General features: G+C 43.2%; 1 protein-coding gene across 3 annotated transcripts in view; it reads left to right on the top strand.

Annotated features, from left to right (window-relative positions):
* ASTN2 (astrotactin 2) overlaps positions 1-22,568 on the top strand; it is a 948,324-nt gene that overhangs the window by 539,210 nt on the left and 386,546 nt on the right. For all 3 annotated transcript variants that reach the window (XM_032251601.1, XM_032251600.1, XM_032251599.1), the window contains one exon: positions 1,826-1,976. In XM_032251601.1, coding sequence (XP_032107492.1) covers positions 1,826-1,976 — 151 coding nt within the window. The remainder of the gene's footprint in view (positions 1-1,825; positions 1,977-22,568) is intronic.

The raw sequence follows: 22,568 nt of genomic DNA, 5'->3' as shown, positions 1-22,568 counted from the left end.
GATATCCTCTCACCTCAGCCTGTTGAGTAGCTGGGACCACAGGCATGCACCTCTAAACCCTGCTAATTTTAAAAATTTTTGTAGAGACAGGGTTTTGCCACATTTCCTAAGCTGGCCTTGAACTCCTGGGCTCAAGCAAGCCTCCTGCCTGTGCCTCCCAAAGTGCTGGGATTACAAATGTGAGCCACCAAGCTCAGCCCTTCCTTGCTGTCTACAGATGATCTCGCAAGAGGATTTATCAATAAACCTCCTGCATGTAACTTCCCAGTTTAGAATCTGTTTTCAGAGATTCTGTGTTCAAGGAATGAGACAAGGCCTGTGCCTAGTGGATAGAGATATGAGGAGAGAGTAATTGTGGCTGGACAGGTAACCGGGGACCAGATTATGAAGTCTGAATGCCGGAGAAGCTAATTTATATTTCTTCTCTAAGTACTGGGAAGCTATTGATCAGAGGAATATTTAATTGGAGCTGGGATTTACCAAGTTCACTGACAGTCAGTATGAAAGATGGGACAGAAGGGATAAGACTGGAGGCAGGAAATGATTAGGAGTTTCAAACCTGGTCCAAGCCTGAAGTGGAGAAGAATGGGAGAGGGGGTGCAAGATGGGGCAGACACATCCCATCCAGTGCACACTCGCCTCTTCCTGCTTCATGTGCTGACGCAGGCATTTCCCTTGCTTCACGGCTCTGGACCTCCTAAGGCACATATCAGGGAAGGATATGTTCCTCTTCCCACTGCCCATGGTGCTCCTTTAAAATCTCCTGTGACTGCCGGAATCATATACCCTTTCTGCATGGGGCCCTTTCTGCAGAAGACAACATCAGAAGCCTTCATCTGTATCCTCCACCATAGAGAATTCCATCTCATAAAAATTTGGCAGATCCATGGATTATGGTATCTAGTCTAGTCTTATCTTTTGAGAACCTCATTTGGGAGGAATCTTGTATTTCCCTGGAATCCCACGACCTTTCCAACAGCTATTGCCTTGGGAGGGTTCCTGCTGCTTGCAGAAGGGTGTGCCAAAATTGGTGGTTTTATAGGAATAATCTGAGATACAGGGTTCGACTTCTAGAAGCTTTTACTCTGTAGAGGAGATTAGGTCCCAGGGACCTGACTTTTTAACGTGTGTGTGTGCGCGCACGCACATATGTGTGTGCACGCTGGGGTATCTTGGTGTGACTCATATGCAATAGTCTTGACGGTGTGACTTATATGCAATAGTCTGAAAAATAAGGATCTAGGGCTCCAGAGGGGCAGACTCCTGTGTTGGTGTCTTGGTTCTGCTGTTTATAGACTGTGGGATTTAGCATCAGTCCCATAATCTTTCATGGTTTCAATTTTATATTCACAAAGTTGGAATAATATGAATGTACCCAGTTGTGCAGTTGTTATAGGGAGCTCGGAAATCTGTAGAAACAGGTAGGATGCAAGCTGAGAGTGAGGTAGTGAGAAGAGCCTTCTCTTTGAACTCAGCTGAAAGTGGATTCAAACTTTGCTCTGTCACATTACAATCTGGTGGCCTTCAGCAAGACACTTCACCTTTCTAAGCCACAGTTCACCTGTGGTAAAGTGTACATCTCATGACTACCTCCAAGAATCATAAGTATTAGTGAAATAAAGACTATAGAGTTCTAGGTCCATTTATCTGTATCACAGCTAGACAAGCGCCACGTCCTATGTTTCCTTTTTATAATATTGATTTTTATTATTTTCCTGATTATAATAAATAAGTCATGGCTTAAAATATAATGAATTCACATTATTCTTTTTAAATCTAGGGATGCAGATGTCTCTGGGGTTTAACCATTCTCTTTCTCTCCAAGGGAAGAAGCGATGCTGTCCACGTACTTTGAAACCATCAATGACCTGCTGTCCTCCTTTGGACCAGTTCGTGACTGCTCTCGAAACAATGGGGGCTGCACTCGCAACTTCAAGTGTGTGTCCGACCGGCAGGTGGACTCCTCAGGATGTGTGGTAAGTGCCCCTTGGCCCAGAAATATGGCACTGGCCCGGGTGCTAAGGCCACCTGCTGGAAGCCCCGCCCTGTGAGGGAACGCTGGTCAGGAGGATCACACTCACACCACCCTTACGTGTTTCTGCAGCCTTCAGCATGCCAGCCTATCTGGGTTTCCTCACCTGTAAAATGAGACCCTTAAACCTGCCTCTTGGAATCGTTAGAAGAATGAAATAAGACATTATAACTTAAGTGCCCAGCACACAATAGGTCTTGGAGAACTTCTGGCCTTCAGAAGTTTACAGTCCGTTTGAGAGTAAGACAGGGCATGCCTTACCTCTGTGAATACAATAGTAGAGGGACATCAGTGAAGTGAAACTTTTATGGAGAGCGGCTGCTTTGGCTGGTCTAGAAGAGAAGTTTTCAGCTGGGACCTCAGTTTCATAGCAGGCTTACTTGGGAAGTTGGCTTTCGGCTTTGGCTTTTTGGCTTTAAAAGATGAGTCAACTTACATTAGGAAAAGAGGGGAGTCGGCCAAGCAAAGACATGAAGGAAGGGAGAGGCAGCCTTGTTTGCTTGGAATTTCAGTATCTAGTGTGGGACAAGGACACAGAGGAAGATGTGGAAGCTTCCTGCTGCTTGCAGAGGGTATGCCAAAACTGATGGTTTTATAGGAATGACCTAAGTTACAGGGTTCGACCTCTAGAATGCTTTTACCCTATAGAGCAGACTAGGTCCGAGGAACCTGAGTGTTTAACGTGTGTGTGTGTGTGTGTGTGTGCGCACACACACACACACTGGGGTATCTTGGAAATACACTTGGGATATATTGCCACATAGGCGAAACTCAGCCTGGCATTCAGTGTTCTTCTTTCTGTGATCCCTTTTCAGTCTCTCCAGCAGTGTCTCTTATCACTTCATTTCAATCTACACTAGAGCCAAGTGGGGCTAATTAGATGGAGTTCTATGAACCTGTCTGACTGTGTCAAGCCTCAGAACCTTTGCTTGTACCTTCTCTCTGCCTAGAAAGAATTTCTCTTCAAGCCTATGAAGCAAACAAGTGAACATCCTTCCAGAGACATCTTCTTTGTGAAGCCTTTTTCCTCCCCCCAGGGGGCCCTCTTTTCCATACAGTGTCCTTACTGTATGCCGTACTTACCTTTATAATAGTCACCTGTGACCCTTTAGAGCACAGAGTGCCTTTTCAGCTCATGCTTCTTAAAAAACTGAGGGAGAACCCAGGGAATCTGTTGATTCAGCTCAACATCCCAAAAGTACCCATCTCAGTAAATAAAGGAAAAAGAAAGAAGACCAAAAAGGGAAGGACAGAACCAGGGATGGGAATCCTGCTCTGGACTAGGCGCTCTGAACCCAAGGGAGATAGAACACACGCTTGGCTCTTAATGTAGCTACACACCAGCTGAGAAACAAACACATCAGGAGACCAATACAAAGAAGAAACTTCTAGAATGAGATAATGCAATCAAACTATATTTGAGACTCAAGGAAGATCTGTTGAAGATCAACAGATCTTCAGAGGTGAATGGCCAATTAGAAATTTTAGTGATTAGAATTCTTAGGATTACAAGTGATAGAAATTAAAACTAGTATAGGCAAGAAAAGAAGGAAAGGAAATACATTGGCTTAAGTGGAAGTCTGGAAAATTGGATTGAAGGACTCAAGTAACGTCATTGGAGTTACTCTCCTTATCTTAGCTCTGCTTTCTTTAGCTCTGTGCCACTCTCGGGTCAGCTGCAGGCTGGATGCAAGTCCTACAGGACAAAAACAGCTCTTTCCTAGTGTCTCCAACTACTGTCACTACACTGTGTCTCATTGGGCCAACTTAGTTCTCATGCCCATCCATCCCTGCACTAATTGCTTGTCAGGGGGATTAACTGGGCTTATCCCAGAGCCAGCCATACCGGGAGCTAGCACCAAGAGGCAGCTACACCTGAAATGCATGGCCCTGAGATGAACAAAGGCGTAGACTCTCAAGAAACACTGGTGTGCTGGCAACAGGAGTTGTAGATGCTAGATGGATATACATCAGCAGCTGTCTCCTTCAGACCATCGCAACCTACCCCTTCATATAGCACAATGGAAAGGTGAGACCCAGTGAGGGAGAGGAGGATTTGCTCAAGCCTTAAACCCAGCCAATGGACAAACAGCACAAAAGAATATCCTATATTGTGTCTAGAATGTGAGGCTGACCTTTCTGAAAGGATTAAGTTGTCTACCTCTTTTCTTGTATCCATTAGTTCTCTTTCTCAAATTAATCAAGCCCTTTCTCCTTTAGGATAGATGTCCCATAAGAATGAAACCTCAGAATACAGAGATGTGTGTGAATGTGTGTGTGTGTGTGTGAATGTGTGTGTGTGTGTGGTGTCCGTGTGTGTGTGTCTGTGCGTATGTGTGCACGCATGTAGGCTGGACTTGTCTCTCTTTGTCTTTTATTCATATAAACTGGAAAAATAAAAAGAGAAAGAACGTTCATTCCCTGGGGGTTAAGAGAAAATTCAGCAGTCTGATTAAGTTGTCAAAGACCCTCCTCTCTAGATTAAGGATATAATTTTAAAACTGCTACTTCAGGGTTCAATGGATGTAAGGCAAGCTCCTCTCTATGCTTCAGAATAGACAGGGAAATACCACATTTATACTGAGATTCTTAAATCCCTTTCATTTCTCTGTAGACTCTCCATCATGTATTTAAAGAGAAACTTCTTCCTGTAGCTCCCATTCTAAGACATTCCTGATTGGGCTCAGCAGCTCACACCTGTAATCCCAGCACTTTGGGAGGCAAAGGCGGGAGGATCACAAGGTCAAGAGATTGAGACCATCCTGACCAACATGGTGAAACCCTATCTCTACTAAAAATACAAAAACTAGCTGGGTGTGGTGGCACGTGCCTGTAGTCCCAGCTACTTGGGAGGCTGAGGCAGGAGTGAACCCAGGAGGCAGAGGTTGCAGTGAGCTGAGATGGCAACACTGCACTCCAGCCTGGTGACAGAGCAAGACTCCATCTCAAAAAATAAAAAAAAATAAAAAAATAAAGAAATTCCTTCAGGTATAAAATAATAATGCCTTGTATTTTTAGAATACCTTAGAGTTCTCAAAGCATGTCTACAAGCTAAGAGCTCATCCTCACACAAACCTGGGCAATAGATTTCCTCAGGATTGTGGAAACAGGCCCAGGAAGCAGGTGACTTTTCAAGGTCTTACCACCAGGTGGCAGGGTGGAGGATCAAGACCCGGTCTTCACTGTCATTCCTTCTGCCAGGGTCACTTTGCCTTGCCTTCCCACACTGGGAGCTGAGGTGAGTTCTCTGGAAAGGAGGCTGGGCTGAGTGAAGTGGGCTAATGCCTGGATTTAGGCATTAGAAAGACCATAACTTTGGAGTCTGTGCTGACTTCATTAGCATCAGTTTCTTATCTTTCAAAAGGAAGCAACAGTTCTTAAACTGATAGATTTTTCTTAAAAAAACAAAAACGCAAAGACCTCCAAGAATATAACTGGCATTGATTTAGGATTTATAAAGTACCATTTATGAGTAAGGTAATGAGACCACATTACTGACATTTGTATGTAATGGATACGATATTTGGGGCCACACAAATTTAGGAGCACAACATATCTAATGTTCTATAACATTCCTGTAATTGAATTCATTTCATTTCTGTTCCATTGTTAGTGGAAACTTAACTCTAGTCAATTTCATTTTTTTTCTGCCTCCCACGTCTTCACTGAACATTTGAGTTCACGGGGCTGATGTACCCGAAAGGCCTAGGAGCGAAGGGTGTGTTTGGTGCTGGGCCATCGCTTTTTAATCTGGCACCTGCTGCCTCATTTGGCCCTTGTCCGTCACTCTCCTTCCTCTCTGTTCCCACCTGATTCACAGGTGTGTAGTACAGCTGCTGCCTCATGTGCTGTATTCCACCACAAAGTCATTTAAGGCCAGCGGGCTCTGTCCATCAGATAGCTTTTCCAGCCTCCAGAGGGCATGAGAAATGTCCAACAGTTCCACCTGGAGGATCTGAGGAAAACTGTCTGGAACTCATTTGATCTAGACATGCCAGAAAAGAGTCGTCGGCTGTTTTCACACAGGGGAGGAGCACTCGCCATGCTTGCTGTCAACCTGCGCTATGTAGCAAGTGATGCCCAGAACCCCTTTGCCTTTACAGTCCTCAGACCCACCTGACATTCTGCCCCTCCTCTCCTTCCTCCACTCACGGGCTTAGCCTGGTGGGAATAGAGAATGGGACCCTTTTTAGGATACTCATTAGCATTTTCTAGATTACCTTGTTTGACTTTCAGCATTCCTCGCTTCCCTCAGTTCAAATGACCTTTATTTCTTTGTGAATATGAGAGAAAGTAATTCTCTAACAGATCACAGATTCTTCTATTGTTTTATTATTGTCATTATAATGATGATGATGATTTTACCTTCTATAATAGCTGTACCTTATAGACCTCAACTTTTGAAACACAAGATTAAAAAATCTGACATCTCTTTGTTCAGTTTTCTGGTTCTGCTGTGGTAACCTTCCCCTTTGGATAATGTGTTTCTCAGCTATGTAGTTTCCCAAATGGGAGATGGCCATAAGATGTCTAGTAAGCAAAATAATGGCCCCTGCAAAGATGTCCACATCCTAATTCTCAGAGCCTGTGACTACATTCTGTTACCTTTCATGACGAAAGCAGGAATTAAATTTGCATATGGAATTAAGATGGCTAATTAGCTGACCTTAAAAGAAAGAGAGTATCTTGGATTATCAGAGTGTGCTCAGGAAAGTAGAGGAGTGGGGTAGAGAGAGGCAGCATTGCCAGCCGTGAAGCTGGAGAGTTACGTGGTAAGGAAGAGAAGTCGTGTTTAGAAGCTGGAAAAGCAAAGAGAAAGACTTCCTCTGGACCTCCAGAAAGGAATGCAACCCTGCCAACACCTAAATTTTAACCCATTGAGACCCGAGTTGGATTTTTTTTTTTTGAGTCAGAATCTTGAAGTGTCGCCCTGGCTAGAGTGCAGTGGCGTAATCTCGGCTCACTGCAACATCTGTCTCCTGGATTTAAGCAATTCTCCTGCCTCAGCCTCCCGAGTAGCTAGGACTACAGGCATGCATCATCATGCCAGGTCACTTTTTTTATTTTTTGTACAGATGAAGTTTCACCGTGTTAGCCAAGATGCTCTTGATCCCCTTACTCTGTGGTGGACTTTTAAATTGTAGAACTGTAAGACAATAAATGTGTGTTACTTTAAGCCACCAATTGCATAGTAACTTGCTACAATCACAATAAAATGCTGATAACAGGTAGAAGATCATATGAGGAAGGTGAAACTATAGACAATACGTTTTAGAAATTGTGATATAATTTTTATTTTCAATTATTTCCAAGGAGACTCTACCCCTTTACCGGGAATAGAGAAGGTAACTGTGAATGAAACATGAGAAAGTAGAGGGAGCCTGTGTTCCCCTTCAGTGTTTCCAAGAGTGAAAAATTGTTGTGTATTAGAAGTGTTATAAATCTGACAAACATAATGATGTCAGCAAGGCACAGTTTGAAATGTAAGCTGTGGGTCCATTTATTCTGTGTGGCACTAGAAACACTGCAAAATTTTAATCAAGATAGAGGACAAAAACAAAGAAAACTGTAAGCCCTTAATCACAGCATCGCATGGAGGACACTTCCACAGCCATCTCTAAGTCACCGCTGCCCCCTGATGCATTTCACTAATGCCATTCTTTTATGTTGTTCTGGTTTTCCCAGCACGGGAAGCCTTTTGATTAACCCAACACCAAACAATCTGCTGGTCACAATCTGTCCTCTTCAACCCCTTTTGAAATATCGGATCATAGCTCGCTTTCCTTGTTCCAGCTATTTATTGTGTTACAAACTATCCCAAAACTCAGTAGCTTTAGACACTCTTGTTTTGTCTACAGTTTTGTGAGTCAGAGCTATGTGGAGGGTGCAGCTGGTTTGTCTGTGATCCAAGACAGATAGGGCAACTGGAGATGGAGGAGATATTTGCAGAAGGGATCCTTTATTACCTGTCTGGGGCTAGGACTGGTAGCATTGACGGTTGACACTGGCTGTGCTGGACCTGAGCTGCTGTCGACTAGATAGAGGGTTTGTTCATGGGCTCCCCATTTGGCTTGGGCTTCTCACGTCATGGAGCCTGGGCTTACTAAGGAACCATCCCAAGATGCAGCATTCTAAATACCTAGGCAGAAGCTGCAAGGATTCTTAGTCTCTAGCCTCAGAAATCTCACATCATTTCCATCACATTCTATTGGTCAAGCAGGTCAATAAGGTCAGCCCAGATTCAAGGGGCAGAGAGCTAGATTTCCCCTGTCAATGAGAAGAGTAGCAAATAATGTGTGGCCATCTTTAATCTACCCATTTACCCATTGCATGGATACAGATGAAGACTGCCAGAGCCAGAAGGTACCCTCTCCCATTATACAAACAGAAAAACAAAGGCCTAGAAAGATACAGAAATTGCTCAATTCATGTCGGGAGGTAGTAATACAATCTACATTTAATTCCAAGACCCGTTTCCAGTTGCACATTCCAACAGTGATGGCCCACAGCATCAGCTTTGTCACTGTACAGTATAATTACCTATTTGGCAACAGTCCTGTATCCAGCACTGTGAATGGAGCGGGAGCAAAACACCACAAGAGTTACGCCTTGTTTTAATAGCTCCTTCAGAAGACAAGATAGGCTTCAGCAGGACTGCAGCATAACCTTGAACAAACTACTTGTTTCTCTGTGTGAGACTATCTAAGAGGATTGGGGTGAGTATTGCAGAGAAAAGAGTAGTCACAGGAGAGAACTGGCATTAACTGAGCACCTACTGTGTGCTATTTTGCCTATGTTCATGGCAACTAATGCCTATAACTACATGGTACCATCGTGTCCATTTTACAAAAAAAGAAAAGCTGGTAATATAAGAGCAACCATCCAGACAAAGACCGTCCAGCATGGTTCTAAGTGTTTTGCTTCATTTAACCAACTTAATTCTTACAGTAATATTATGAGCTAGATATTAGTATTACCTTCACTTTGCACATGAGAAAAATGAAACTATCTGGTAAGAAACTGGGGTATGTGGAGAAACATAATGGGAAAGGGGGCTAGAAAGGACGGGCAACATTCAATTGTCAGAGCCTTCATAGGAAGGAGTAAGGGCGGTGGAAGGTTTGCATATTCTCTGGGTCCTAGAGAGCAATGGTGCATTATTTTAGGAGGAGCCTCTAGTGTCAGTTCTTAGCCCTGCCTCTGAATCCCAGACCAATCTCAAACCAATCCCACACTCCTCAACTTCATCCAACCTACAAATCACCCAGTCACATTTCTGCCTCCTCTGCCCCATCTTCTTCTTCTTTCATTTTGACCCAAAGGAAAACATCTGGTCTGCCAAATATTAGGAAAGATCATAGGACCCCTGATGGCACAGAGGTGCTGAGAGGCAACAACAAGAGACCGCCTTTCTAGAAGTCAAGATGAATAAACATACGGATTTCCATTTATTATAGGTCGGGGATCTTATAGCATTGCTCAGAGGGAGGCAAAACCTGGAACCTGGTTCTTCTAAGGGAGAGAGACTGCTGTTCTCCATTCCTCATCCTTTCCCACTTTTAATGACTCAGTTGGGCTGTAATTAAAGGAACAAAACTCAAGGAGGGTGGGGAAGACTGGCAAGAAGAATCAGCAGAGTGAGAAATCACCTTGGAGCATAGCCCAGGCCCTGCTGACCAGGGGAAGCCTAGCCCTGCCTGCCTGCTCGTTAACCCTTCTACGCAGCACAGCTGGGCTGAGCCTCCATGGGGTCTGGGCCCTGGAGACTTGTTTTTCCTTTTCAGAAATGGACTTTCAAGGCTAAAGTTATCCCTGCAGATCAGCCACATGGAGTATGATAGATTCAGGAGACAAATGAGACAGGTTTAGCCAAAATCCAAAATGAGAGGACTGATGTTTGCCCTATTTTTCCTTTTAAAAACTGTTAGAAAGTTGCAAAGGCAACAGGCAGATGTCTTTATGGGAGTAACTTTAGACTCTTGGGTTGAGAAACAGGATTTACAGGATGATGCATCTTCCTCCTGGTGTGTTCATCAAAGTATCCTCCAGTTGAATAGGTCCACAGATAGAGAATTCTCTATATGTATTAAATACCTTGATTGGTAATACTAGGCCTGATATTATTAAAGTTACTAAAAATAAATGAATAAATCCTATAAATAATATCAGGTCTAGTACTACTGACACAGATATAGCGAGACAACGTTTCAATACTAATTATGTGCCTGGCCCTAGAAATCCTCACAGCCACCTTATAAGGCAAGCACTATTATTACTCCCATTTTATCCATAAGGAAAAAGAGTCAGAAAGCACGAGAAACTTGCCCAAATCCAACCATCCAGGTAAAGGCAGAGAAGAAATTCACACCCAAGTCTATCAAACTCCAACGCTCGTTCTTTTAATTCGTCAGATGACACCTTCGAAAGGCTGAGAATAGTTCCCTAGGGATAAGGCAATGTCCCCAGTGTCAGGGGCCATAAAGGAAAGGGCACTTTCTTCTCTTTACCCTCTATCGATGTCCAGTATTTCTTCCTCCTCCTCTGCATCCAAGAGATCTGGAGGAAGCTAAAGAGGATGAGTACTGGGAAAGGACATAGGAATAGTCAGTGAAGAAGGAAATTGGAATTGTACTATGTCCATTGATTCGGTGCTTCCCCACGGGACCCAAAGTTTGGGAAATGAAAAGGAGGGAGCAGCTCCTCAATCAGGAGCTGTGCCTTTGCATCTTTCCTTTATGAATTTGGAGCAGGCTTGGTGGGTGGGTGGGATAATAGGGTTTCCAAGATTATTATGTGTGGCATTCTCATAAAGCCTATGTACCCTTTTATGACATTAAATATTTTATTCCTCTCATGACATTTGAAGGCTTCTCTATTTTTCCCCTTATTTTATTTTGTTGGGACTCGGATTTGCTGGGTCTGATGGTATTTCTGGTAAGCTGGTTTTATTGTGTGAAAGTCATTATCTGTTAAAGTCAGGAAGCAGCCCTCCTTTCTCCAAAGTGATGGGTTTTACCCTTTGATGCCTAAAATAACGATGTGGGGGTATAATGAGAAGGGAGCCCCAGATTGGAGGCAGGAAATGGAAGCTGCGTTCCTGGTTCTCCCACCTGTTGGCTGCAAGCCCTGCATAAATCACTGCTCCTGCTCTCATCTCCCACTACCATCCCCTACCTCCAGGAAGACACTATAGTGCTTAAGTACACACTTTTTAGCATCAAAGAAACCTGGGCCAAAATCTTACCTTGTCATTCACTGGCCATGTGACATTGGGGCACGTTACTTAAAGCCTCTGAGCCTTGAGTTCCTGTTGAGTAAAACGGGGATAATAACACTTACGCCTGCCAAAGTGCTTTTAGGGCTAACAGATAATTCATACGCAATGGGCCAGCACATGGCCCTAAGCAGGCACAAAACACGGTTGCTGTAATTATTATCTGATATCTCATGCAGAGTTGAGGATGGCGGTGGTGGCAAGGATGAGAACTAAAATTGTTTGAGTGCTTGCTATGATCCAAAGCTTCTAAGGTAGATCTCATTATTATCCCTTTTCTTACAGATGGGAAAACTGAGCCAGAGAAAACTTAGGTAATTTGCTCAGGACCACATAGCTACTCAGCTCTAGAGCAGGGAATCTGGGCCAAATAGGGCCAAAGCAGGTTGATACCAAAACCTTTAACCAGGACAAATTTGTATGTATCACTGATATTGCCCAATATTTCATGAAGGGGAACATACCAGCATTTGCTCTGTCTTCTGGTTGGACATGTAGATTGCTTCCAGATTTAGTCTATTATAACAGTGCTGCTCTGAGCACCTTTGGACAGAAGCCACTTTCTGTTTTTTGAGCTGTTTCTGTAGAAGAGATTCCCAGGCTGGGTGCAGTGGCTCACACCTATAATCCCAGCACTTTGGGAGGACAAGGCAGGTGGATCACCGGCAGTCAGGAGTTCGAGACCAGCCTGGCCAATATGGCGAAACCCTGTCTCTACTAAAAAATACAAAAATTAGCTGGGCATGGTGATGCGTGCCTATAGTCCCAGTTACTGGGGACGCTGAGGCAGGAGACTCAGGTGAACCTGGGAGGCGGAGGTTACAGATTCCCAGAAGTTTGTAAGGACAGTTTTCAAATTGTATTAGTGTTTCATGATTTTGGGTGAAGGTGCGAAATGAATTTTTTTAGAAGTTGCAATAGAGCATCTGATGTTTCATACTGTTTTAGGTGCTGCTTTTCTTTCAGAATGCCGTCCAAGGGCAGGCTAGGGTATTTGGCCTAAAGGGTCTCTGAGCAGGAGAGAGAAAATAAATGTAGTACATTTGGAAGTGGAGTCCAGTGAAGTGTACACAATGTCTGTAAGAGGGCCCAGAGGCAGGAGGCAACGCAGAGGAGAGTAAATGAGGCCTTGGGTCTGCTGTTTCCTTGAGGGTTGGAGGAAGTCAGAAGCCATGACTTCAGAGTTCTCAGTGGCTGTGCCTAACACAGTGAGTGTCTCCAGAGGCATCGGGATGTTGATCATCGGACACCTTCTTAGCTCTGAAACGAAAAGCTGGAATAATTGTGTTCATCTTAATAATTATTATAATATTTTTGCATTCATAAGGTATTTTCTCCATCTGGTCATCAATCTTCCTTTTTTTTTTTTTTTTTTTTTTTTGAGACAGTTTCGCTCTTGTTACCCAGGCTGGAGTGCAATGGCGCGATCTCGGCTCACCACAACCTCCGCCTCCTGGGTTCAGGCAATTCTCCTGCCTCAGCCTCCTGAGTAGCTGGGATTACAGGCACGCGCCACCATGCCCAGCTAATTTTTTGTAGTTTTAGTAGAGATGGGGTTTCACCTTGTTGACCAGGATGGTCTCGATCTCTTGACCTCGTGATCCACCCGCCTGGGCCTCCCAAAGTGCTGGGATTACAGGCATGAGCCACTGCGCCCGGCCCAATCTTCCTTTTAAAACATTTTTTTTTTCTAAAAGTAGCTTATTCTCATTATAAACTAAAATAAGGCTGGGGCATGGTGGCTCACACCTGTAATCCCAGAACTTTGGGAGGCCAAGGTGGGTGGATCACCTGAGGTTAGGAGTTTGAAACCAGTCTGGCCAACCAATAAAACCCTGTTTCTACTAAAAATGCAAAACTTAGCTGAGCGTGGTGGCACATGTCTGTAATCCTAGCTACTTGGGAGACTGAGGCAGGAGAATCGCTTGAACCCAGGAGGTGGAGGTTGCAGTGAGCTGAGATCGCACCATTGCACTCCAGCCTGGGTGACAGAGTGAGACTCCGTCTCAAAAAAAAAAAAGAAAAGAAACTTGAACAGTGTTGAAACGTATAAAGAAAAAAAAAGTCAAGGCCCCTTTTCTTAACTACTCACCCACTTTAGAGATAAATGTGCCAGAGTTTGGTGTATATAGAGATAGATAGATGTCCTTCTATACACTTCTTCTCTGTGCATATGCAAATATAAATAAGAATTTATATATGTATGTTCAAAATTGGAAGCATAATGCATACAGTTGTGTTTCTTTGGGACAATTTTCTAAGTCAGAACTACACATTCTGCTTTTCCTAGAGCTTTTCCATTTTTTTTTCAAGACAACTGACTTACTAGCTTGATCTTAACAATATATGTGTATGTGTGTGTGTGTACATATGTACATTATGTATATATCCGTTATATATATGTGTATCTGTGTGTGTGTACACATGTGCATTATATATATCTGTTATATATATATATGTGTGTGTGTGTGTGTACATATGTACATTATGTATATATCCATTATATATATGTGTATCTGTGTGTGTGTACATATGTACATTATATATATCTGTTATATATATATGTGTGTACATATGTACATTATGTATATATCCGTTATATATATGTGTATCTGTGTGTGTGTACATATGTACATTATATATATCTGTTATATATGTGTGTGTGTGTGTGTGTGTGTGTGTGAGTGTGTGTGTGTGTGAGTGTGTGTGTGTATTCATTCCCCCTTGGGTCATAAATAAAGATGATCAAATTAAGGCTAAAGAGCCCAAGAGCTATGCTTAGATAGAACCCAGGTGTCCGAAATGCCCATGTGGGCCTCTCTTCCACCCAGGACAGCATACCTCTTTTATTTTTATCAACGTCCTTTCATCTTTCATTATAGAGCTTGAGGATAAGTGTATGAGAAATGAGATTATTATTGTTGTTATGAAATTTTTTAACTAATAAAATTTATCATTTTGCCTGTATTCTCCAGCTTCTCTCTGATCCCTTCTTTAAGAAGTCTTCACCCACTAGCTCAGGAGTTTTGAAATCCCTTTCCCTTGCGGGAGCAAACAGTGAGAAGTTTTCATCAAACACTCAATAGCCTTTCTCCTCAATGAGAAAATTCTTCCCGAGCTGAGTGGCAGACATTCTTAGAGGGAGATGGGTTAGTTAATCCGAATTCCAGTCCAGTGAAAAGAATAGACTTGTCCATGATTCAGATTTGGATTCAAATCCCAGCCCTGTAACAGGGAACCTGTGTGACTTTGGGCAAATTGCCGAATGTATCTGAGCCTGTCTAATCTGGTCCATAAAATGGGAATGATCCCTGCACCTTACAATATTGTGGCTAGGCCCAGTGAAAGTAGTCAGGCATGAGCAAAACCCAGTGCCATACCCTCCCTTCCTAAGATCAGTTCCTATTGTGTAGGGAGGAGCTTGGTGAGCTAGGAAACATAGTATTCTTTTCTGGCTTTCCTTGGTTTTCAGAAATTTTCTTCATCATCACTGAAAGAGAAGGGTGATTTTCCAGGACTATTATCATGGGGATAGTACAGTCTGAGGTGATTAAGGGACCCTGTTTCTCAACATGGCTCTGTTTACTGTGAATCCTCAGCTAAGCTCCTATCCTTCCTACAAATTCAGAGTTAAACTTGATTCTCTCGGGGCATCTCTCTTCCCCACAACAGCTCCTAAGTCAAAGATGTACTTGGGTCCAGAGAGAGAAGACACTGCAGATAGACCTTTAAAAGAGCCAGTGGGATTTGGCAGCCTCAACTCACTCTGGAGGGCTGTTCTTTCATGCTCATTGAACCTTAAGGAGAAGATGAGGCTCACCACTGGAGGAATTTCAGGCAGAAGTAGTAGAACTGAGCTTCACGTTTTGTTGTTGCCTTACTTAGGTAATGAAGCAATTGAACTCAAAACTTGTTTTTTAAATTATGAATTTATTATATGCACATACAAGAATATTTAGAACATATAGAGAAAAAATAAAGAATAGATCACCCACAGTCATGCCACCTGAAATAACTACCGCTAACATTTTGACATGTCCTTTTAGAACTTTTACTGTAAGATAGATAGATATTTAGCAATTTTACTGTGCAATATAATGTATAGAAAAATGTATAAAACATTATTTACAGTTTCAATACTAGTTAAGCAATTCTCCTCTAAAGCATCACCCATGTCAGGAAATAGAATATTGCCCGCATTCCAGAAGCCCTCCCCCAGCACACCCACCAGGCCTTCACTTCCCATTTTGACCTTGTCCTCCCTTCTAGAAGTGGCCAAGACCCTGTCTTTTATGCTAATCATGTTGTTTTACAGTTTTCCCACTTAGGTATGCACACAGCAGCTCTTTGATTTTATTCTTGACTCTTGGTAATGGCTTCTCCAGCATCTAGCACATCTTAACCGAGCTAGGTAAAACTTCTTTTTGGTTGAAGCAAAAATTGGTCATTAGCCAACCCACAGTTTCATTTGAATTTTAACTGCATTCAGAGTTCACCATCTAAGTACTGCTGTGTCAGATTCTTTTCCGGGCCCTAGCATTAGAGAGACACTGTGGCCTAACTAGCAAAGAACCCGTAGTCTATTTACAGAGCCAGAAATGACGCTTTGGATCCCACTCCCTCGAATCACACATGGATCCTTCCTTTCTGCACAATGACAAGATGAACTTTCATAATGATTCGCTCCGGTATAGACTCTGGTTTGGGCTGCTGCTTCTCTTCTTTGAATCTTTGGCCCCCACATGAGCATATTTTTTTTTTCTCCAGCTGGTCCAAACCCTTGCAGGTTTTTTTCTAAGGCTCATTTTAAAATGTTACATCTTGAGTTCATCTTGGGTAAGAGGAGAACCTTTTAGGCAGGGGGTGGGGTAGCAAAAAAGAACAAATGTCTCAAATGACTTTTAAGTGTAACTTTGGATCTCTGAATCTTCATAACACCCCAGCAAAATGGTATCGCAGTCTCCATTCTGTGAGTGTGGAAGCCAACTCAGAAAGGGAAGTGACATGTTCATCATCGCTCAGATAGGAATTGGCAGCATGGATATCAGGACTCCAGGCTGAGGACTCCAGTAACCACTAGATGAGATTGATGGGGATTTGAGAGCACTGGTTCTGGAGTCAGGCTTCCCAGCATACAGATTCCTGCTGTTCTAGTTGATGACATTGGGCAGTGTAGTACTATCTGTGTTCTCACACGTACAGCAGCATCTCAACATGGAGTAGTGGGGAAAGTAAAGGGGCCTGATGTGCACTTAACCCATCAGCCAATATTTAGTACTCAGTACATAGCATCTAGAGAGCAGAGTCAGATAGGCTACTGGGGAGGCCTTGGGAATAAAACCTTGAAGGGCTCTGTCCTGGACTGAGTGGTTAGTACCTTGCTGGCCTTGCTGTGGGTGTCAGAGTTGATGCTGGATTCCCAGCACTTGTGAGTTTCCTTCCACTCACTTCCATTCCCAGAACACTGGACTTGGGAACCTCATCCTTTTCAGTCCCCTGAGGGTCCAACATATATCGCATCTGTCTCCATTCAGAGAAGGATTTTTTTTTCTTCCTTTAAATTGCTCTCTGCAACAAAAAATAAAATATGCATACCATCCAAAATTACACTCAACATAAGCTGAATAAATATATACCCACAGAAGCATATGCTCGTGGTTGCTGCTCTATGCTTTGCAAAGCCAACTAGCTTATAAAATCTTTCTCCCTCACAGTCGGGGTGATCAATGAGAAGGTGCGATGTGAGGACACAGCCGCAAGCTGCAAATTGAGTTTTTAGTGACAAGAGATGGGGAAGAGACAGCAGCTCATTAAATCCTGAAGCATGGCAAAGTCCATGTCTCCAGCCTGCCCTAATGAAGGCCTGGCCCTGATCCCTGAATAAGTAGCTCACTGCCAGGCACAAGTTATTTGGTATCAAGCTGTACAGGTTCAAATCCTGTCTCGACCCCTTCCTCTGTATTAATGAAACAAGTTGCTTGAAACCTCTGTGTCTTAGTCTCCCCAGAATTCAAAAAAGGGTGAAATAATAGTACCTGACAAATAATATATGTTGGTGTCTATCCCTGTTTCTGAGCATATAACTTCTAAAATTCTTGTTATCATCAAAGTGATAAGTGTCTTTTGTATACTGAGTTGGCTAATGGCTGTCCACCACTAGGTAGCTTCAGGGTGAGGGCTGGTCACAGGAAAGACCAAGGCATGATTAGAGGGTTGGGACTTTCAGCCCCACCCCCAGCTTCTGGACTGGGGAGAAGGACTGAAGGTTAAGTCGATCACCAATGGCCAATGATTTAATCAATCATGTCTAACTATTGAAGTGTGCATAAAAATTCAAAAGGACTAGGTTCAAAGATTTGTAGAGAGTGGAACACATGGGGGTTCCTGGAGGACGATGTGCCCAGAGAGGGCATGGGAACTCCGTTCCCCCTCCCACATTCTTTGCCCTGTGCAACTTTTCCACTGGGTGGTAATGGTGTATACTTTATAATAAGCCAGGGAACATAAGTATTTCCCTGAGTTCTCTGAGCTGCTGTAGCAAGATAATGGAACTCAAGGAAAGGACTGTGGGAACCCCGATTTATAGGTGGTCATGAGAAGCACAGGTTCAATAACCTAGGGCTTACAATTGGCAGTGGAAATGGGGGGCAGTCTTGTGGGACTTAATCCCCTCAACCTGTGGGATCTGACGCCATCTCCAGCTAGATAGTATCAGAATTGAACTGAATTAGAGGACACCCAGCTGATGTCTGCTCAAGGATCTGCCAGAGGATTGATTGCTGGCAGAGAGAAATTGCCACACACTTCTTGGAGACCAGAGGTCACAGAAGTGCTTTGTGTTGATTGTGTTGTGAGAGAGTATCATAGGAGAAACCGAGTTTGTTTTTCCCGTGTCGTACTACCTTATGTGGTTGCTGTATGAGGAAATATTACAGAATGGTTAAGAAAAGAGACTCATGTGCCAGGCTTCCTGGCTCTACCATTTACTGGCTGTGTGATCTTAATCAAGTTAGTACACCTCCATGGGCTGTGCTTCAGATCCCCATCTGTTAAGTGGGCATAATAATGGTGTTTGCCACTTAGGGTTGCTGTGAGGAAGGAATGAGTTCATGTGCATTCAATGCTCTTAGAAGGAGACCTGGTTCCATAGTAAGTGCTCAGGCAATGTCACAATAAGCCATTTTCCCCAAATGCTTCCCTGCACTTCGTCTGTAACAAAACTCCCTTGGCTATATGCTACTCAGAGAAGTAAGAGGACATGAGGCTTCTGAAAATGGAAAGACATCCAGGCATCTATGGTGAAGACCTGAAGCAAGTCATCTTCCCTCTCCAAGCTTCTGCTTTCCATCAGTGAGTGGTGAAAATAATGGTGCATTCTTTTCTGGGTTGCTGGGAAGATTTCTTTTTTTTTTTTTTTTTTTTTAGACAGAGTCTTTTTCTACCTCCAGGCACCAGGCTGAAGTGCAGTGGCACAGGCTCAGCCCACTGCAATGTCCGCCTCCCAGGTTCAAGCAATTCTCCTACCTCGGCCTCCCGAGTAGCTGGGACTATAGATGTGCACCACCACGCCCAGCTGATTTTTATATTTTTCTTTTTTTTAGTAGAGAAGGGGTTTCACCATGTTGGCCAGGATGATCTTGATCTCTTGACTTCGTGATCCGCCCGTCTTGGCCTCCCAAAGTAATATTTCATAAATTAGCGTAGGTAGCAGTGTGTCTGGCATATGGGGAGTGCACAACAGATGTTCATTTTCCTCCCAGCACCCTGAATCCAGGTGAAGACAGTTAGAGCCTCTGCCTTGGCAACAGAGAGGGCTCCTTCACTGAGTCTTGCCATCAGCCCAGAGGGCGCAGCTTTGTAGCAGTGCAGAGCTGACTAGAGCTTCTGTCCCACCCTACGCCTAATCACTATATGATCTTGGGAAGTTCTCTTACATCTCTGCATCTCAGGATACTCTTCTTCCAAATGGCATCAGTACCTGTATCCATGAGGCTAGAAAAATATAAAAGATGAAGAAGTAACTTAGAAAGCTTAACGCATTATAAAAGGCAGCATAGGGTGGCTTCAGATCCCCGCTGTGCCACTCACTTGCCTTGTATCCTTGGGACAAGTTGCTAAAGCTGTCTGTGCCATAGTTTCCCTCTCTGTAAAATGAGTAGACTAGTAGTTCCTATACCATCTGGCTGTGTATATAATGAGTTAATATTCAAAACGCATTGAAACCGTGCCTGGCACACGGTAAGCACCAGTGTTAGCTATTATTATTATTAACGAGCTACGCAAAGGCTATTTATTATCATCACCAGATAGCTATTGAGTAGACATTCCTCAGGAGTCCTGGCAGATTTTCTTAAGAAAGCATTCCCTGGCCTCCTCTCCCTCAGCCCTTGGTGCTTATAAAAAACCTCAAGGACTACAAGAATGTTCTTACTTATTTTTCTCCCCCACCCCATTAGACTAGATTTTTTTTTTTTTTTTTTTTAAGAACAGAGCTAAGGCTTTGTAAGTCCTGGAAGACAGTAGGCTCTGAACAGGTATTTGTTGAACCAAACCCTCGCTCTTGTGCAGAAGGCTTCATGACTGCCACCAAAAGGTTGACCAGCCATTTAAAGAGGCTGTAGGGGGAAAGCTGCAGGCATGTTCTCAAGCCACTTGCACTGGAGTAGGTGCTGTCTACAGACAGAATCTATCTCCCTTGGAATTTCTGTTGATCTTTGGCAAAGAACCATAGAATGTCCAAGATGGAAAACCCCTTACTGACCAGCTTCTACTTTTCTCATTGGACAGTTAGGAATACTGAGGGCCAGAGAAGGGAAGGGATGTGCCCAAAGCAAGGACGGTAACCTGTGTCCTCCAATTCCCTGGGACTCCTCTAATGGGAAATGTGGGCAGCATCTATTCAGATAATTGGCTGTGATCAGCGTGTGTGAGCAAACCTAGCCACGCAGCGGCATGCTGTCATTCCAGCACTGCTCTTGATCACAAAACATCCTGAAACATGACTTATCTCTTCCCTTTTGTTAAAATACATTTTTACAATTGTTTTAATTGTGATAAGGTATGTATAACATAAAATGTATCTCCGTAAGCATTGAAAGCGTACAGTTTGGTAGTGTGATGCACACCCACATTGTTGTACACCCAATCTACAGCACTTGTCTCTCCAAACTGAAACTCTATATCCATTAAATAGTTCCTCATTCTCCCTTCCCTCAGCCCCTGGCAACCACCATTCTGCTTCCCATCTCAGTGAATTTGACTGCTGTAGGCACCTCATATAAATAGAGTTATACAGCATGTGTCTTTTTATGACTGGCTTATTTCACTTAGCATAACGTCCTCAGGGTTTATCCATGCTGCGGCACGTGTCAGAATTTCCTTCCTTTCTAAGGCTGAATAATATTCCATTGTGTGTGTATATGTATCTGTCAGTGAACACTGATTGATCCTACCTTTTAAGCTATTGTGAATGACAATGCTATGAATAAGGGCATATAAATATCTCTTTAGGATTTTGTTTTCAATGCTTTTGGATATATATCCAGAAGTGGGATCGCTAGATCATATGGTAGTTTTATTTTTAATTTCTTGAGGAACCTCCATACTGTTTTTCATAGCAGCTGCACCATTTTACAGCCCTAACAACAGTGTACCAGGGTTCCAATTTCTCCACATCCTCACCAACACTCGTTATTTTCTGAGCTCTTGATAGCAGCCATCCTAATGAGTGTGAGGTAGTTTTGACTTGCATTTCGCTCATGAGTCATTAATCGTGTTGATCATCTTTTCATGTGCCAGTTGGCCACTTGTATATCTTTTGTGGAGAAATGTCTATTCAAGTCTTTTGCCCATGTTTTAATTGGGTTGTTTGTTTTCTGTTGTTAGACACATTTTTTATCATAAGCCATTTTGAACTGCGACTTTTCTCCGTCTCGGGATTTACCTGATCTCTACCATCGATCCAGATTTTCCTGAGGTCAGGAACTCTCATATTTTTGATTTCTTGGTGCCTCCACAGGAAAGGAATAGTATGGTGCAGTGGAGAAAGCAGGGGCCTGGAGTCAAATACCCCCATGTTTACACCCTGGCTCTGCTAGAACTGCAAGGGAAAGACATATCCAGCCACAAACCCTCGGTTTTCTCTTCTGCAAAAAATCAAGCTAATAGAATTGTGGGGCTTCAATTCAAAAAAGCAGTCTCATAGAATTGTGGGGCTTCAGCAAAGCAGTATAAGGAAAACACCTCCTGTAGTGCCTGGCCCACAGTATGTCCTGAAAGCATTTGAATTTCCTTTCTGGTGTCTTCAGTAAGTGTGTGTTGAATGCTGCACAGATGGCTGGCATGTGGGGATAATGGCCTGTTGGTATTTCACTGGAACTCAAGCCAAAACTAAGCAAAACAACCAGATATTTTATTACATTCCAAAAATATTTACTGAGCATTGAAATATTAAGAGTGATAATAATCATAATCCCAACTTTTGTAACAATCGGGATCTTACCATTGTGCCAAACACCATGTTAGGGACATTAAATGTCTCACTTTTTTTTCTCCATAGCAATTCTGAGTAGGTGTAATTGGGCTGGCTAATTTTATTTTGAGAAAGTTGAAGTTCAAATGTTAATGAAGTGGCTGACTAACATTACATGGTTAATGAGTGGCAAAGACAGGTGGGATTCAAGCCCAAGCTTGCTTGACCCCAAAGGCCATATTTGCCTTGCATACTGGCTTGTCTCTCCCTCCCACGTGCTGGCTGAGAAAAGGAAGCTGTGTGTATTACAGTCCCTGTCCCCAAATAGCTGTGGACTCATGGGGAAACAGACTGTGACCCAGAAACCATCCCACCTGGCAGAATGGAGCTTGTACTAGGAAAAGAATAATGAACATGGGAGAAAAAGAGAACTGATTCTTTCTGACGTGGGACATCAAAAGGAAGGAGGAACCTCCCCACAAGGATTTCTCATTTGTGATCGCACTGAATGTTCCCCGCAATCCCAGGAGGCGTTTATTTATTATTGAGTCTATTTTAAAACAGGAAAACCAGGACCAGAAAGGTGCAGTGACTTGCCTGCAGTCACACAGCTAGGAAATGACAGTATCTGGATTCACTTTATAGTTATATTTTTGTCTCCTCAGCATTCTCCTGCTTTTTGAGCTCAGGAAGATAACCACAGAGACTGCTGAGCTATAACTTACAGGATTTTTTAGAATTTGATTTTTTTTAACTCATTTCAATATTAATTTTAGATTCAGAGGGTACAT

This window comes from Sapajus apella, unplaced genomic scaffold (assembly GCF_009761245.1).
Source record: "Sapajus apella isolate SASKATOON/1434 unplaced genomic scaffold, GSC_monkey_1.0 scaffold76, whole genome shotgun sequence".
Classification (NCBI taxonomy): domain Eukaryota; kingdom Metazoa; phylum Chordata; class Mammalia; order Primates; family Cebidae; genus Sapajus; species Sapajus apella.
Note: the sequence above shows the minus strand (reverse complement) of the source record. Positions and strands in the feature narration are given on the sequence as shown.